Genomic DNA, 19,168 nt, shown 5'->3' with positions numbered 1-19,168 from the left:
TCAACTACTACACCACGTCATTCATACTCTATCTAATAAAAATATGTCATGTTGCATCAATTTAATTAAATAAAATTTAATGTGTCATTATTTTTATTGATTTTATTTTTTGGAATATAGTACATCTTTAATCTCTTATATTCTCTCTTTATCAACATCATGTCATAATTAATTTATATTTATAATTATTAAACATTACATGTTTTTATTAACAAAATATAGATGATGTGATGTACCAATTTCATACAAGAATTTATCCTTAAATATTACAATGCAATCGTATCATTCATCATTTGAAGTGTGGTATTTCTAGCAAGACACTTTTCTGAATGTACGTAGTATGATGAATTGAAACGATTCTCAATGGAATGTTAAGTACTGAGTGCGTTAGGATAAACACACACACACACACACACACCCCCCCCAAAAAAAAGTGCCTTGTGGGGGGGAACGCAGACAATTTGGCGAAAGTGAATCTTGATTTTGAGAGAATTGACTTCCTCTAGGGGGGAAAAAGAAGGACGCATTTTTAGCCAGTTAGATTACTTTTGATTATTTATATTTTAATTAATATTAAAGGGGGAAGTCAAATCGAAAAGATTCAACTTTCCTAATTTCAGTTTAATTTACTGCCTTGGGATATTCCTCCCATCTTGCTCCTGATCTGTGTCATCCAAAAAAAAAAAAAAATTATGCCCCCACCCACCCCGTTCTTTCAAGAAACTATGTAGAATGGTATGACATATTATAATAATAATAATTTTAGGGTAATGGTACATGTTTACTTCTAAACTGTTTTTGAGGGGCACGGGCGGTCACCTTAAGAGTGCAATAATGTTATTCTTCTGTTAGTTGATTCATAAATTACAGAAAATACTTCAAAAATTACAAATAAATATAGAATAAGAAAATCACTACAAAGTATGTCTCAGATTTACAAATTATGTCTCAAAATTAATACAAAGAGCGAAGAAGGCAAGAAGAAGAAAGGTCAACTTGAAAGCCATATTTGATGAGTTGCTTGCTAAGAAAGGAAATGAGATGGTTGATAATATAGAACTATGCGTACGTACTATGTACACACACATACATACAGTTCCTCGCAAAAAGGAGCCAGGAAGGCCTATATGTGGCTGTGAGTTAGGAGTAGGTTCAATTAATTATAGACCTCTAAGTAGGGTCAGTAATTTGGACAGGCCAAACTTATTCAGATTAAGCTTAAAGTATCATATTCTTAAAAAAAAGAAAAACCATATAGCTAGCCTTAGCCCTAACTTTTTTGGATGGATTCGACTGACCTATTGGACATGGCCAAAATTACTAACTATATATACATATAAGGCTGGTAATTCATATAGCCAGGCTTATTCGGGCAATGCTCAATTTGGGTTAAAATTATTTGGATCGATTTAAAGTATCATACATTTTTAAAAAAGCTTATATAATCAAGCTAAGCCATAGCTTTTTTCAGGCTGGTCCCATTGTGTTTGATCTGAATTAGTGGCTCTACTTCTAAGCTACACTGTACAATCCCAACTTGATGTTTGACTTTATTTTGTCTTATCCAAGTTGACAAATAACTTTAGGTCTGATTTTATTTTGTCAACTAGTACCTTATAAGAAACTAATGCTAGCACATAAGTAGGTTTCAATAATTATAGACCTTATCTAAGCTTCGCTGTTCAATCTCAACTTGATCTTCATCTGACTTCTATTTTTCCTTATCCTCGCTGACATCGTTGAAAAAGATCAACAGTCCGTGTAATTCAAACAGAATTAATAATGTTTGTGTCAAATGGCTTAATTAATAATGTTTGTGTCAAATGGCTTAGTTTAATTTTTTGGTAGGCATAAAGAGTAAGTTCCGTTGACAACAAAGAATATCTCCTCCTATGTATTGATAACAATATATTGACATCTTTTAACTAAATTGTTACACATACATGGATTAGACTTCGAGCTCCCAACTACTAGCTTAAGTAACAATAGCGTTTACTACTCATATTAACTTTAATTGGTCAAATGGCTTTGTTTATTAGTTAACACTAATTTGTTGTACATTAGTGTTAAATAAAGTCAAGCATTCAAATTTTATAAATTAAAAAAAGATCAAGATAAGAGAGTTCCCAAAGAATTCATGTTACTTGGTGACATCACATTACCACATGCTATATTAGTTACCGGAGAATTAGTGTCGGTATCAATCATCGTTGCTGCGAATAGGAAGGGATTCTCAAAATATGTGTGCAGCAGGATTTGGAATTTTTATCATATTTTTTGTGTACCCTTTAAATATAAGATTTCCAACACTTGATATAATTTTAACAAGACCTATTTTTATATATGCTTTAAAATAAACTACACCGTTGATATATACCTAACGAATGGTGGAGCATCTATATAGATTTGATATATTATATATAACATTAATAATATTAATATTGATATTGATTGATCGTATAGATTATAATTCCTTTAACTGTTCAACTGGGTTCCGTGATTCTTAGCCAACTTTCCTTTGTTTCTTTTTTTAATAATTTTTATCCAAGGTATCTCCATAGCTAGAGGCATTGAGACTAATGCCTCCAGAAATCTAAGGGCTATTTAAGGGGTTATTTTCTTTCAAGTAATATTTTTTCATACACATATCCAAAAATAAAATTCTGAAATGGTACTTAAGAGGTCTAGACTGCTATTATCTATATTACATCACTTGATGTATATGGAAAAGCATCATTTGTTTATTAATAAAGATGGAGGTTATTAGTTTTGTTTGGACTCTAGGAGGCCCGGGTCTCTAATAAACAATTTAGAACTAAATAAATAATTTATTTTTTCAGGTCAATAATAAATAATTTCATTGGAAGTTTCATGTTATTACATACATACGAACAGAGAGTGCTACATGCAAGAGATTTTATTATAGCTAAGTTATATTTTTTATAAATAAAAATGTTTTAATTTAAATTGTTTTGACATAAAAATATAACTAAGATCTCATTATAATTTTTTTAACAATTTTCACAAATGAGGCAACAAAAATTTTTGCTACTGTTAATGAAATGAAAAATATTTGGCAATAGCTTCGTGACCTAATACTGCTCATCCCCATTTGCATTGGATTGCGAGTTCGATTATGCTTGTAATTAGAGGGAGACTTGGGCAAGTTTTTAGCTATTACCTCTAAGGAGAAAAGGTGATAGAGCAAATGGTTGGAAGTTTGAATTTTAATTCTTATATATATATATATATAGCAACTTTATTGAAAGAGATTTATCCTTTTGTCCTTAATAACTTAAAGAGATAATCTTTACTATTAGTAGAGCCTACTAACTCCTTATCCGATAAAAATAAAAAATGAAAAGGTCAAAGCAAGAGAGCTCAAGAAGAATAGCTAACTTGGAAGCCATTGATGAGATGCCGAGGATATATATTAATATATGGTTTTTTAAAATAAACATACATATGAATGTGTGAGGGTTTTTTTTTTTTTTTTATTAACTGAACTATGTACATGTAAGGGTGTAATCACGATAAGCAGTCCCTAGTCTGAGAGAGGAAGGGCCTACAACCAGTAGGCAGTTAGTAAGTAGCTTTTTCATTAATGGTTAGCCTTTTTCAACCAAGCATTTAGAGAATGTAATAAATATACGGATTGACTTGCTCGACAAGCTATGAGAGAAAATACAGACACTTTAATTTATGACCTTCCACCTTTAGGATATCGTCAACTCATGGGTCTTGATTTGACCTAAATCATTCTTTGCACGGTTTATCCGTGGCCTTGTATATAAAAAAAGATACATCTTAAAATTCCAAGTTGCACGATCTTCATCTGATTTTTTTTTTCCTATTTTGGGTGACAATGAAAGGATCAGAGGACATGAAATTTAAATAGAATTAATGTTTGTATTAAATGGCTTTGGTTGACTTAGCTATGATTTAGTTTAGGGAGAATTTCACCTAAAAACCATCGGTGTGACATATTTATAAATTACGCCCAATATAATAATATAAAATACTACTTTAGGATATTCTTGGATATGAATTGAAGTAAAATTCTATAACAAAATGATCAAAATATCATTCCTCTGGTAGATTGTGGCTAGCCTGTGAATCACTCCTTGAAAAAATTTGTTAATTCCTTAACCTTACTCATTCATTTCCTTACATTACTTTCTAGCTTATTCACTTATCTAGTATAGAGTTAGCAAGTAACTTAACACTGCAAAAAAATTTGGGTTAGTGACAAAATAAGTTCATCAATAAAAACAAAATCATTAATTCATTAGGAATTGAATTTAAAAATTATTGAATTTAAAAAAATTAGGGATGCGAATTGCAATTTTGTTGCTAATTAAAAGTTTTATGCTCAAAAATGATATTTGAGGCTTTGGAATTGAAAAGGATTCGGATTTGAATTGAAATTAATTAGAAGGTAATTTTATTAAGTGAACTAAATTTTAGTTAACTTGCATTTATAAAAGAATGTATCATGTTTCATTATTATTTTTTTATAACAATTTTCACAATGAGATAATAGAAAAAATATGTTGTTAAACCAAAAAGGTAAAATTTTGGGAAAATAATAATTAAATCCCTTTGAAATAGGCAAATAACAAAATAATACCACAAAACAAAGTAATCACTTTGAAATCCCTACGGACTTCACCGTCTAATTTTTTGTGAAATTACGTTTATGAATTTCTAAAAGATAATAGAAAATCTTGTTGATAAAACCTAAAATAAAATTATTGCAAAGTTGTTAATATAGTAAATATATTATTATTGCATGACTAAATTGAAATTAATTGTCGTCAGCTTGTATTGTTAATATCTAAATTGAAGTTGTTAATCACAAAACTGAAACTATTAATGTAAGAAGAGCGTGTAATTGTTATTATATATATATATATATATAAACTAAAATTATGCTTCCTATATCAACAATCTTACATTCATTATTGACAACTTTATTTTAAGTTTTAACAATGATGTTTTTTATTATTTCTCTCATTTCGCAAACAATATGCTATGTAAGTCCCTAACAGCTTCAAAGCAATTACCCCATTTCAGGGTACTTATTTATCATTAACCTATTCATGGATAGAATTTATTTGCTATTTTTTCTAAAAACTTCCTCCGGTTATTTTGAATAGAAATTTAAATTCATAATTACGTTAAAAAAAATAAGATTCCAAAATATTCCAGTCCATCCCTAAACTAAAGTCTATGTCGACAACCAATCATGTACGTACCATGCTTCATTACTGTTTCTGAATATGCAGACTAATTATTGGTTTGAAAGTGGCAGAACCAAAATAAATGGGCATTTAATAATGACTGTTGAAGATATGTATGAAGAATGAATTCAATATGAACTACTTGCAACTTTGGTGGACACAAAACCTGTCAAACTCAAAGATTACAATGCAACCTCCTCAATCATCATTTGACATTGCTCAATGGGACATTACTACCTAGACGTTTTTCCAAATATAGTATGAATTGAGATGATTCTCAATAGATTGTGACTGCATTAGGAAAAGACCTTTTGCCAAATATTGGAGTCTAGGAGGTAAAGATATTAACATAGATAAATTCTTTTATGAATATAGTGCATCACGTCATCTATGCTCTATTTAATAAAAGCATGCCATGTTGTACTAATTCAATTAAGTATAATCTAATGTATTATTATTTTTAAAATAGAGTGTCTCTTTAATTTCTTATACTCCCTCCGTTTAAAAATATAAGACATTTTTAATTAATTCTCATCTCCCAATAAAGTAGTTACTTACTTTTCAACTGACACTATCTTTTCATATTTACTCCTATTAAATAGTTTACAATAAATATAAAGTCATTATCAATAGGGACACTTTTGGAAAAAAGACAATGAATTATACCTTGAAAGATTAAAAATACTTTACATTTTTAATATCCAACTTTTTTAAAAAAACTTATATTTTTAAATGGAGGGAATATTTTATTTCTCTATTATTATTAATGGCAAAATTAATTTATATTTATAGTCATATGTCATGGCCAAATTTTTATTGGACAACGAATTGATAACATGGTATATCAAATCTATTTCTCTACTAACATGGTGCCTGGCCCTAAAGCCCAAATTAGAGTGTAGGACAGAGGAAATTTGTTGAGCAAAATATTCCAAACAACCAAATATTTTACCAAAAATGCCATATGGTAGAGGAACTCAGAAAATTTGTCAAAAGAAGTGAATATTGATTCATCAGAGAGAATTGACTACCTCCAGTTAAAAAAAAAAAAAGAAAAAGAAGATGATGATGATGATGATTTTTTAAGGGGAGGAGATCCTCTCCTCATCCTTCTTTCTCATTTTCTTCTCCTCATCCAATCTCTATCCTTGGATAAAATAAATGATTGAGATTCAATTGTTTTATAAAACAATTAGCATAATATTATATTTAAAAATAAATAAATAATTTTAAATTGTTAAAATTTAACCTACATAGTTTATAATTAAATGCAATAAAATAAAAAAATTTTAATTTATAAAAAATTTTAATAACAATATAAATTATGAATTGTGCAGGTCAAATTTTAAGAGTTTAAATTTATTATTATGATAATTAATTTATAAAATAAATAAATCTAGACCGTATCATTCATTTTATTGTTTGAAGGCGAAGATGGGATTTTGGGGGGGGGGGGGGGACAGAGAAAAGGGGTGATGAGAGGTAGACCCTGTTTTTTGCCAATTAGATTTTTAATCATTATTAAGGGGGAAGTCAAATAAAGAAAAAACCCAACTTTCCTAACTATACTTTACTGGGTCCGGCTATATTCCACCCATTTTCTCCCACCCCATTATTTTAAGAAACTATGTGTATTGTATAATGATATTTTATAATAAAATTATATTTAGTTTTGAATTGTGTTATACTCTCTCTCTTAAAAAATATAAGGCATTTTTAATCGAATCTCTCTCCTCAATAAAGTAATTATTTACTTTTAAATTAACCTTATCTTTTTATATTTATTCTTGTTAAATACTCTATAATAAATATAAAGTTATTCATTAATAGGAGTAATTTAAAAAAAAATAATGATTACATCTCGAAAGATTAAAATTACCTTACATTTTTTAACATCTAACTTATTAAAAAAATTTTATATTTTTTAACGAAGAGGGTATATATTTTTACTCTTAATTTTTTTATAGGTGCACCTGTCATGTCGAAATCAACTTCAAAGTCAACGGTGAAGCATTGTCACACCTTAAAGTACTAAAAAGAGTGCAATATAATGATAGTGCTTTTCTGTTAGTTACCTAAAAAAATTTGGATAAAAAGTGTTTTTTTTCTTTTAAAATATTTTTTAAGGAACACCCAACACTTTAAATTTTTTAATATACTATTTTATTCTTAAAGTAATTAAATTATAGTATTCTCTATCATGATATTAAATGCTCACAGATATCTATTAAATAATTAAACTATCTTCTTTCACATTAAATTAAAAATTAACATTTATTATTTAACATTGGAGTAGAAAATACTATATTTTAATTATTTTAGGAAAAAATCAATGCTATATATTAAATAGTTTGTGATGTTATATTTCTCTTGGAGACTACTTCAAATGCAAAAATACTCCTTTATCCAAAAAATTACAGAAAATGACAAATAAATACAGAATATGAAATTTAATACAAATTATGTCCCCAAAAAATTACAAATTAATGCCATGTATAAGCTCTTTGTCTATGTCCTCTCGTGGATTTGGCGCATTATGCCATGTTTACTCACTGATATTACTTGAACTGTGACGATTACTGACAGACATAACTCGAATTAACACTTCTGAATACGATTCTAAACAGAAAATTTTTAGCTTTTAACTCATTCAAATTTGTTACCTTGACCTTCTTCTATATATTAGCGCATGATAGTTTTAAACTTTGGGTAATGAATTTAAGTTTCCAAGTCATAAGGTGATAAGGCCATTATATCATAGATTTTCAACTCTACAAGTGTTTCCAAAGGGTTGATGCAAATGAGCTCACATGTAACTAGTTTTTTATGATTAAAATCTGAATTGAGGCATGATTTTGGTTTAGTATATTATTTATTATGTTCGTTAGTGCCGATTGAGGAAACGATAGATTGATTAGGAACATCCCAAAACTGTAGCTTTTAGAACACTTGTACTGTCTAGTAGTTGGGGATTCCAGATTAAAGGTACATGTCGGACGAATCAAATGTGCGTGTGTGTGTGGGGGGGGGGGTTGATCTTGAGTAATGTAGCGGGAAACCAGAAATTTTTTGAGCTTGTTTGTGTTCTGTTTTTAAAAATTGTTTTTTATTTTTGAAAACAGAGAAATTAAAAAACTTATTTAAATAAGTGTTTTTGAAATTGTTTTCATTTTTTATTTTTAAAAACAAAAAAATAGAAACAACTTCAAGTTATTTTCATTTTTATTTTTTTAAATTAAAATACATTTAATTATTGAAAAGTACAATTACTTTGACTAATTTTTATTATTAATCACCACCATTAACTGCTTATAACCATCATTATTAGTCCATTTTTTAATTCTAAAACTGCTTTTTAATTGATATAATCAAACAGATTCTCATTTCATTTTGTTTTGAAAAATAATTTAAAAACTATATTACAAAATAGTTTTTAAAAACAATAAATGAGAATAGAAGCCAAACAGGCCCTAAATTTACAGGTGTAGATTACAAGTATTTTTAGGTTACTATGATGTTGTAGACTCTTAACTCAATTTTATTGATTTGTAGAGAACGTGAGTTATAAGAACTTTTGGGTGAAATTATGTTGTTGATTGATAAGCCTAGTCGTTTAAGCCTCAAATTATTACAATACTAAGTTTTATTAGTGTAGTCAGTGGCAAACAAGATCGAATCCTCAATGAACTTGTTTATGATGGACTTTTTTAATTATCTAAATTGATTGCAAAATAAATCTGAGTAATTTTTATTTGATTTTCCAATTTAAGAAAAACAAATGCAAGTGAAATATATTACATGAAATATAAATATATGTGTATAAATTAAAATTATTTGTTACTATTTTAAATAAAAATAAAAAAATGTTATCATAATAATTAAGAAAAAATATTTATAATATGCTAAATATCACATGTTTTCCAATCGTGGCTATTTGTTTATATGGTCACACTACCATTCTTAACTGAGAATATTACTTCCTCCATTCTAAATAATATGACACTTTTGAAGGAGTTTCTCTGTCACAAAATATAAGACACTTTGGGTAGATTAAGGTTTCATTAAATGCGCCAATTTTAATATTATCCTTTCTCTTTTTATAATTAATTTTTGTCCCTTCTCTTTTCAATAAATTAAATTATGGATATTTTTGAAAGTTTATATTTTTATTTTAAAAAGATAAGGTTATTAGGTGTATTTAATGAGATTTATTGATATATAAGATTTTTTTCTAAAAAGTATCTTATAATTTGAGATAGAGGAAGTACTATACATCAAAATTTATTATCACTCCTTTGTTAGTTGGCTGAAAAATTATAGAAAATGCCTCAGAAAATTACAAAATAAATATCAAATAATAAAATTAATACAATTTATTGCCAATGAGCATCTTAAGTTCTAAATTCCGATTGCCACAAACCACACTATTGATAAGTCAGAAAAAATGATCATTACTTTTATAGTTGGGGGACCTAATCTCATACTGATGTGGTATTCATTTTGACTCTTGAAAGTAATGGCTGTTTTTCTCTAATTTAACATTGGAATTTTGGATACTTGAAATTTAAAAGTTAATGAGAAGTTTTATGCATTTCAAGAGTTCAGGATTTAGCATCACACAATAATTTAGGGTCTTGATGTTCATTAACCCTATCCCAAAATTACGAATAGATGCCAAGCCTGAGTTCTTTGTCAATATCGGCTTCGCAGACATGACACGTTGTGCGACATTCACACATGGACATTGACAAAGTTCTGTCGCCTCTAGCAACACAAACTTGGCATGTTGTGCCATGTCTGCTCACAAGCATGGTTTACACTGGCATGTCGATTATCGACAGACGTAACTCGAACCACAAATATTATTATATAAATCAAAGAAAATGCAATAACAAAAAAAAAAGATAACATGTTAACCGAGTAAATATATTTCTATCAAATATGGCATCTTCCATTTTAATTGCTGAAAGCAATCTCTGAGACACTTTATTACACAAGAAATACTTAAACGTAAGTGACACACATTACACTTTGATGTGAGGCATGAAACTCCATTATTCCCAGACGAGAGAGTGAAGACAAAGCACGTACCTAATGCTCTCACAACAAACATAATAAAAACACACTTTACTAGTACAACAAAAAGCATCACATAGTTCCAATAATACATGTAAGTGAAGTGTCTTAGTTATGAGCTTCAGTCTTTGGTTGTGCATCCACAGCTTCACCAGCATAAGAACAGCATCTTCTACATCCTCCTCCATACCTTCCACCACAGCATCCATAGCGGCAATATCCTCCTCGATATCCGCCTCCATAACCGCCACGGCCTGGGTAACCACCGCCATAGCCACCATGGCCTGGGTAACCTCCATAACCATATTTGGCATCATCCACCTCTCCATGATTTTTTGTCTTTACCTCAGCTATAAATGTATACAATGAAGAAATGCTTGAATGGTTAGTAATAATATCGCAAGAGTTCATTCTTATATAACGTTAAAACATGTAAAAATTTTTAAAAGAAATTATCAATTTTCTATTTTTGCCCAAAACTTTTGGATTATAAAATTATCATCCCAAAATAACTTTTATTTGTTAATAAAAATTGCAATGAGGAGGGATTGAAATCCCCCAAAGCTATGGTGCTATATAGAGTCAAGAATTAGAAAAATATCAATTTTCACTATGAATATATAAAAGTGACGATAGAATATAAAAATTGAAATTAAATATAAAATTTATACAAATGAAATTTTTTAAAAAAACAACATTTTATGCTAGAGAATCAAGAAAGCTCTCGAACTCACCATGGTTAGAGGATGACTCGGACAAGTCCCTAGCTAACACCCCCGAGGAGATAAGTAGTGAGAGAGCCAAGAGAGCAAGAAGAAGAAAGGCCTTGGAAGCCATTTGAATCAGTTTCTTGCAAATTAAAGAAAGGATATGATATGGTTGTTGAAAGAACTATAAGGTATACTCTATATATACACACACACAGGAAGGGCCTACATGTAGTTGGGAGTTAAGAATAGTAGGTTTTCCGTTAATTTTAAACCTTATCTAATTAATTATAAAACTTATCTATGCTACACTTGATCTTCATCATACCTTTTTTGCCCCTTATTTTGGGTGACAATGTTGAAAAGATTGCTAATGAAATTAAAAAAAAATTAATGTTTGTATCAAATGGCTTGGTTGATCAGGCATTGTTTTGATCAAGTTACAAAAAATGCAATCTCTCTTAAATAAGATCGAATGCTCTAATTTTATGAATTTTAAAAAATTACATTAGGAGAGTTACATTTAAATTCTTTTGGGCAGACATTGCTTGAATTTAAATTAGTAATTAGCAATAGTAACAAATTAATTACCAGATAGCTGTATAAATATGGCTTGCAAGATGAATGTCCTTCCATTTAGTACCAGCTTACTCCATAGTATAACATACACATATGATTTTAGATCTAGTGAGTAACTTAAGTACACTCATTTAGTGAGTTCACATAGCATGATAACAATGTCTTGATTTAACCGAAAGGCTGTCAAAGATTTTGTCATACAATACTAAAAAAGTATCAAATCTCAAAATTTTTAGAGTGGATATCATAAGTAAAGAGTGTTCTAATCATGTTGACTGTTTTAAATTTTGAAGGAAAATATATTTTGATAATTTTTAAGTATTAATAAAATTCAGTAACTATAATTGTGATAGTTATTGAATAAGTATATTTAACACCCATGAACACATGTATAGTTACGGAAGAATTAATATTGGTATCAAACATCACTACAAAAAGAAAAAATAATTTCAGTAATGACTATTAAAATTAATGGTCAAAATTTTCACTTTTGACCAAAAGTAAGATTTTTGGAGGCCGCATTATACAAAAATCTCTCCTAAAATTAACATTTGGCAGTTTAAAAAATTAAATTTAATTCTAAATTATATTAAATAATTTAATAAGAATATAATTAAATGATTAAAAATATATGAAAATTAAAATTTTCAAAAATAAAATTGTCCTTTAAAAGACTATTAGCAATGAGTAGGCAGGCAAATTGTTCGATGAGCTGCATCTCGAAAAGGCAACGTAAGAAGGGATTTGACAAAATCCAAAATATTCTAGGCGATCCCCAAAGTCTATTTTGAGATCAATCAATAAAATTGTCCCATGCTTCGCTATTAATGCTTCTGAATAACAGAATATTATCTGCTTCCAAGTGGCAGAACCAACATTATGGAGTATTTAATGACTAACAAATGAAAAGATAGGGATGACCGATGCGAATGCAATATAAACAACTTTGTTTTGCCCGAAGCACATAAAAAAATTACTGTTTCTATCACTATATATAAAATATTTTTAATCAAATCACATAAATTAATAAAATTTAATTATTTAATTAAAAGTATATTAATATTTTAATAAAAATTTCTTAATTATTGTAAATAAAAATAAATATACTTTTTCAAAGTAAATTAATAAGAATATTTATCTTCTTTTCTTTTCAATTTAATAAAGATATAATGATTCATTCATTAAAAAATATATTAATAATTCCTTATATTTAGTAATAAAAACATTTTAAAATATTTTTTTTATATATATAAGGATGGAGGGAGTATATTACATGAAATGTGAAGTTGTATCAAGACGGATCTCCTCCTGTTCGTAAGGTAAATAGATTGTTTGATTTGGTCCTATTTAAAAAATATCTCAATTATAATGATATATCTTTATCATTTTATCCCTATTAAATATTGAAAAATTCATTAAATATTAAAGTATTTTATTTTAAAGTATATATATTTAATAGAGATAAAGTTGAAAACTTATTTAATTTTAGACATTAACGTTTTTTTTTTGAATTCCAATAAAAATGTTAGAAGTAACTAATAAATAGGATCAAAGAGAGTAGAACCAACTTTATGAGGGCCAAATGCAAAATTACATTATATTGGGGCCTAAAATTATTTAATATTTTTAACAGATAAAAAGCATGTAAATTTAACCTTTTTTTTTTTTGTTTGAAACTTGCTTGCCCCGGTGAATCCGTCTCTGTATCAACTCTCAAATCAAGATCAGTCCCTCCACAATACGTTTTTGCACAATAATTAACAGAAGTAATTAATGTGCTAAATTTCTAACTTACTTTTGAATATAGCCTTGTTGAAAAGTAGCAATTAATTTACTCTCTCCTCTCTATATGTTAAATGTTTTTAACTAAATCCTAGTTGTCAATAAAAATGTGTTCTTTAGTTGACAGCACATAAAACTACAATAATGATTCATTTTTTCCTTTAATAATGTCACAATTAATATCATGCTAGTAGGTGAGTACATAATTAATATATCTTTTCCTTTTTAAGACATTAAGGGTAAAATTTTCCAATCGTTCAAAATTATCAAGACACCCCTTATATTTAGGGACAAAACAAACTTCTAGAAAGCATCCTATTCCTTCAGAACTACAATATAAGTCACTTTCTAGAAAACACCCCTTGGTCTAAAATAAAAGGCATTGGATAAATTTTTTTTTTCATAACCCTTGCTTAAAAAAAAAATCTTGCCTTTAAATGCTCTATATTTAAAGATTATGCATGCATTACTAGAGTCATCAATTAGGGTTGGCCCATAGCCCAAGAAAATACATTAATTCATGCTTAAAGGGGCCTTTTTTTAATTTTATTATTGAAAAAATTAAATAATACATTAATTTTAAAACCCTAGCCTTATTTCATAAGGATGAAGAAGGAATATATGAAAAGCTTAATATCTTTGTCATTGATGAGGCTTTTACGAGGAGAAGGATGAAATTATATTAATATTAATGATAATAAAAATTACCAATATTTAATTAAAGATGCTAGCAAAGTCTTGTTGTTGTCGATGATTCTTTTTATGTTATTTTTTTAGATTTAAATTTGTTGTCATGTATATTGACTCAAACTTGTTTTTTTAAATTTAATGTTATGTGTAATAACTTTTTTGATACTTTAAATATGTTTTTTTTAGATTTTTAAATTGGAAAATGAGAAAAAAAATATAAGGCCAAGATCCTAAGGGCCGGAGCCAAAATGAACAAAATGGAGCCCTGAAATATAATTGGGCTTAATAGAGCTAGCTAGTTTAGGCCTTAGGCCCTGCCCTAGTTGACATCAATGCATTATTAGGAAACTCAAGTAAAAATGTAAAGATATAGACATTTTTAGAAAAATAAGGTTTCAGCTAACATTTTTATAAAACATGAATTAGTTACCTTGTTGTAGGAAAGGAATATATATATATATATATATATATATAGGAGGGAGTATCTTTGTAAAATTGAGAGTACTGATATAATAAAGGTGTTTGAAGTTAGCTTAAAATATTCTGGGGAAGAAAACGTAGCTTAAAATATGAGCAAGGCCCAATAAGAAAAGAGGCATGCATGGCCCATGAAGATGAGGCGTCTGTTGAGTATCCTTATTTTAATAATAATAAAATATGAGAAAGTGTTGTTTCTATGAAGGATCATATTCACTATCTTATAACTATGTGAGTGTAGCATAGTGGCTATCTCACTTTGTCCCTTAAGCATGTGGTGAGGGGTTTGATTCTTCACTCATGTGAATGGAGAACACTTTATAGCCAGCCGTTTGTTTTCTTGTGAGAGATCCCGTGACGAAGCGATTAGTTACTGCTACCGACAGTGGATACCTTGAGTAACCAAAAAAAAAAAAAAATTCACTATCTTATGACAAAACCCTAAGATTAAGAGATAAAAAAGCTTACAATATTGAAGACTTAGGTCTTTCAGAATATTTTTTATTTAGTATCTCTTGTAAAAGATTATTAGAAAAATTTTCATTTGCATATTAAAAATCATTCTCATAAAGTGTTTTAGTAATTAAGTTGGGTATAAAATGATTTTAAAACTTAATTGTTTTACAAACTCGTTATCTTTTTTTTTTTTAACATGTTGAGATGCCTCATTCTTAAGTTATTTTGGCTTTGGAAGAATTTTAACGTATTAACATAACCCTTTATCATGTCAAAATGACACTCTCTTTTTACACCATATTTACGAATTCTTTATACAATTATTGCAAAAGTTATGTTATTAAAATTATATTTAGCACTAGTGAACCTATTCTTGCTAAAACGTTAAAATGTCTATTTTGAAAACTTTCTCCATAGCCTTGGCCAGATTAACCTGTTAACATAAGTGTGCTATCATGTTAAAATACCCTTGAACTACCATTATTCTCTGCTTCCATTTTAATGCGTTAACAATTTCTCTTAACACATCATCGAAGCCAGTTCAAGATTTCATTTTTAGGCAACTTTCAAGCTTACACATCAACTTTCTTTGTTAATTTAAATGAACTAGTTGTATATGCAGTAAATTAAACTAAGTGTCTATCATAATATAGTATATGGTGCAACTTAGGTTGAATCCCTTAGTGGATTGGATTTCAATTGATTTAGAATCATTATAAGAGTGTGAATAAACAGAAAGGCAATTGATTTTGATTAGTTTTCTAAAATGCAACTAAAATTTCCCTAATGAAAGTATTATTTATGCAATCCTGGTTTTCAATCAATAAGGAGTCGTTTGGTTTGTGGAAAAATAAATAATGAAAAGAAATAGAATGATAGGGAATGGAAAAAAAAAATAGAATGATGACGATTAAATATAAGTTAGAGTATGAAGAACACAATAAGGCCTTAGGAGTATGTGCGTATATATAATTGGCAAAAGAAATTATATACACACACTACATAGTTTCTAAAAAAAAATAATTTTAAATTTGTACATTACTTTACAAGAGAAAGATTTAAAACAAATACATGCATATGAAAAACATAATGGAAAACATAATTGTTAAAATGTAAACTAAAATTGTTAATAACAAATGTATAGTTGTTAATATAGGAATGATAGTTATTATTGCATGACTAAACTGAAACTATGGTTAGCGTTTGTTGTTAGTCCATAAATTAAAGTTCTTAATCATGAAATTGAAGTTGTTAATATAAGAACATAGTACTTATTATTGTATAACTAAACTAATAGTTGTGCTTTCTATATTAACAATTTCACCTTTATAATTAACAAATTCATTTTAGATTTTAATAGAGACGCCTTTTAATATTTTGCTGATGTTCAATAATGTAATTTCCCAGAAAATTACTCTTCTAATCTCATATACTCCTTTCAAAATATTTTAATAGAACTAAGGATCTAAAAATTTTCTTTTTCTACCTAACATAATTTAATAGCATACTTTCTCTAACTAATATTTAATGGGTGACTTATAAATGTAACCAAAAAAAAAATTATTCTCTCTTCTTAGGGACTATGTCAGGTAAGTCCTTAGCAACTTCAAAATATATAATTACCCCATTTCCTTACACTGATTTATCATCTGCTTATTTTGAAGAGATTTATTTGTCATTTTCTCTAAAAATCTTCTTGCAGTTATGTTGAATACAAATATAAAAATTTACACCTATAATTATGTTAAAATAAAACAAATTCCAAAATATTCTAGTCCATCCCTAAATTAAAGTCAATCTCGACAATCAATCATGCTACGTACCATGCTTCGTTAATACGTACGGTTTCTGAATATGCAGATTACAGCAAGTGGCAGAACCAAAATAAATGGGCATTAAATGACTGTTGAAGATAATGTATGAATGAATTCGATATAAACCACTATTACAATGCAATCGTCTTAATCATCATTTGAGATTGCTCAAGCCTCAATGTGATATACTGATATTTCTAGCTAGACAGACACTTTACCAAATATAGTATGAATTGAGATTATTTTCTACGGGCGAGAAATTTTTGCATGGACAAATTGGTGCACCATGTCATTCATGTTTTGTCAAAAAATTTCTACATGCATTTGTTGTACCACATCATTCATATAATCTATTTAATAAAAATATGTCATATTAGATTGTTGTGAATATAAATTGATTTCGTCATTGATAATGATAGAAAGAGAAAAGATAAAAAATTAAACAAGCACTCTATTTTAAAAATAAATTCATCAAAAATGTTAATAATGTATAATATTTTATTTGATTGAATTGATGTAATATGACATATTTTTATTAGATAATATTTGGATGATCTAATACGCCAAATCCGTGCAAAAAAATTTCTAGAATGTGACTGGGTTAGGAAAAGGAAATTCACCAAAAATTGGAATAGAGGTGGACAGATATCAATATTGTGGCCCCAAAGCCCAAATTGGAATATGTAGAATAGATGAGATTTGTTGACAAAAAAATACTACAAACAATAAAATATTTTACCAAAAATGCCATATGGTGAAGGAGCTAACACAATTTGACAAAAAGAAGTGAATCTTGATTTTGAGACTTGATAGAGGATCCACATCATCTGGGAAAGAAAATATTACTCCTTTCGTTTAAAAATGTAAGACATTTTTTAAGAAGTTCGATGTTAAAAAATATAAAGTATTTTTAGTCTTTCGAGGTATAACAATTATTTTTTTTAAAGTGCCCCTATTGATAATGAATTTATATTTATTATGGAGTGTTTAATAGGGGTAAATATAAAAAGATATAGTTAGTTTGAAAGTAAATAACTACTTTATTAGGGGTGAGATTCAGTTAAAAATGTCTTATATTTTTTAATGGAGAGAGTATTATTTATTTATAGCATAAAATTATAAATTTATATAATATTCCAAAAGTATAAAAAGAAAAATAAATAAATAAGGGGCATTGTTAACTAAATGACCCTCTCACTTTTAAACATTTAAAATTAACTCACCTAACCTTCAACTTTATTTTACAAAGCTCCTATCATTAGTTAACTTTGTTATTAAAAAAGTTTGTCAAGTCATATTAATAAAATACACATGCCACATGGTATAGAAAATATTTTTGTTTATTTGTTACCACAATTTTAAAGAGGGGCAAACTTATAATTTTTACTTTTAACATCCAAGGTAATGCTTTCATTTTTTTTTTTAGTTGAGCGGCTTTGTTCTCATTATTAATTATTAATATAATTTAATAGAAAAATATAATTTTATTATTCTTTATCAATTAAAATAGGTTTTTATATTCAACAAATAAAAAATCTAAAAGTTATCATTGATAAGAATTATATAAATAAAAGTTTATCCTTTAATACAGAAAAATTATGTATTGTTGATAATAAAAAACATGGATAAAATTAATACAAAATTAAATATTTAAAAAATAATATAAATTTTATAAATTTATTATTTGCTTACATAAAATGCCACATAAGTTTCTATGTGGCTTTTCTTAATCAAACATGGCAAACTTTATAAATAATATAACATAATTAATTAACAGTAGGGGTTTTGAAAAATAAAATTAAATGCTTTGAGAGTTAATTTTAAATACTTAAAAGTGAATGAGGTTATATTCAACTGCCCTAAAATTTAGAGAAGTTTTATGCATTTTATCCCATAAAATTCATACCACCACATGCAGTTTTTCACAAAGTGTGGGGTTCATACAGGAGTATGCGTTATTTTAATTTTGAATAAATTTTTCATTAAATAAGTGGCTCATTTATGAAATCAACTTAATTAATCATCTAATAATCAACGCCTCATCCTTAAACGTTTCAATAACTTATTGTTGACTGAAACATCAACATTAATGTCCTTATGGTGCATGCTTTACGTTTTGTCTCTTAAATGATATGAAGTTTCCTTGCCGGTCAAAAACAAAAAGAACAAAATTATAAATTCATATAATATTTCAAAAGAATTATTAGAAGGAAAAAAAGTAAATAAGCAGGCATTCTTAAATAAAATTTATACAACCACGTGCAGTTTTACACAAATTTAAGTGCCACTGCTGGTTGATAAATATGCGTTATATTAAATTTTGAATAAATTGTTCGTTAAATAT

The 19,168-nt window shown here is 27.7% G+C and overlaps 1 protein-coding gene across 1 annotated transcript; it reads right to left on the bottom strand.

The window, feature by feature from the left end:
• Positions 1-10,186: 10,186 nt before the first annotated feature.
• LOC129317749 (glycine-rich protein-like) lies at positions 10,187-11,167 on the bottom strand. The gene is made up of 2 exons (XM_054962117.1): positions 11,054-11,167; positions 10,187-10,669 (listed from the first exon to the last, which is right to left on the bottom strand). Exons 1-2 carry the CDS (start codon positions 11,154-11,156, stop codon positions 10,428-10,430), a joined length of 345 nt encoding a protein of 114 aa, XP_054818092.1. The 5' UTR covers positions 11,157-11,167; the 3' UTR covers positions 10,187-10,427.
• Positions 11,168-19,168: the final 8,001 nt, after the last annotated feature.

The sequence above is a fragment of the Prosopis cineraria genome, unplaced genomic scaffold (assembly GCF_029017545.1).
Source record: "Prosopis cineraria cultivar Desert tree isolate PC_DT_omini unplaced genomic scaffold, ASM2901754v1 PC8, whole genome shotgun sequence".
NCBI classification, from domain to species: Eukaryota; Viridiplantae; Streptophyta; class Magnoliopsida; order Fabales; family Fabaceae; genus Prosopis; species Prosopis cineraria.
The sequence above is the reverse complement of the archived record's forward strand: the minus strand, read 5'-3'. Positions and strand labels throughout refer to the sequence as shown.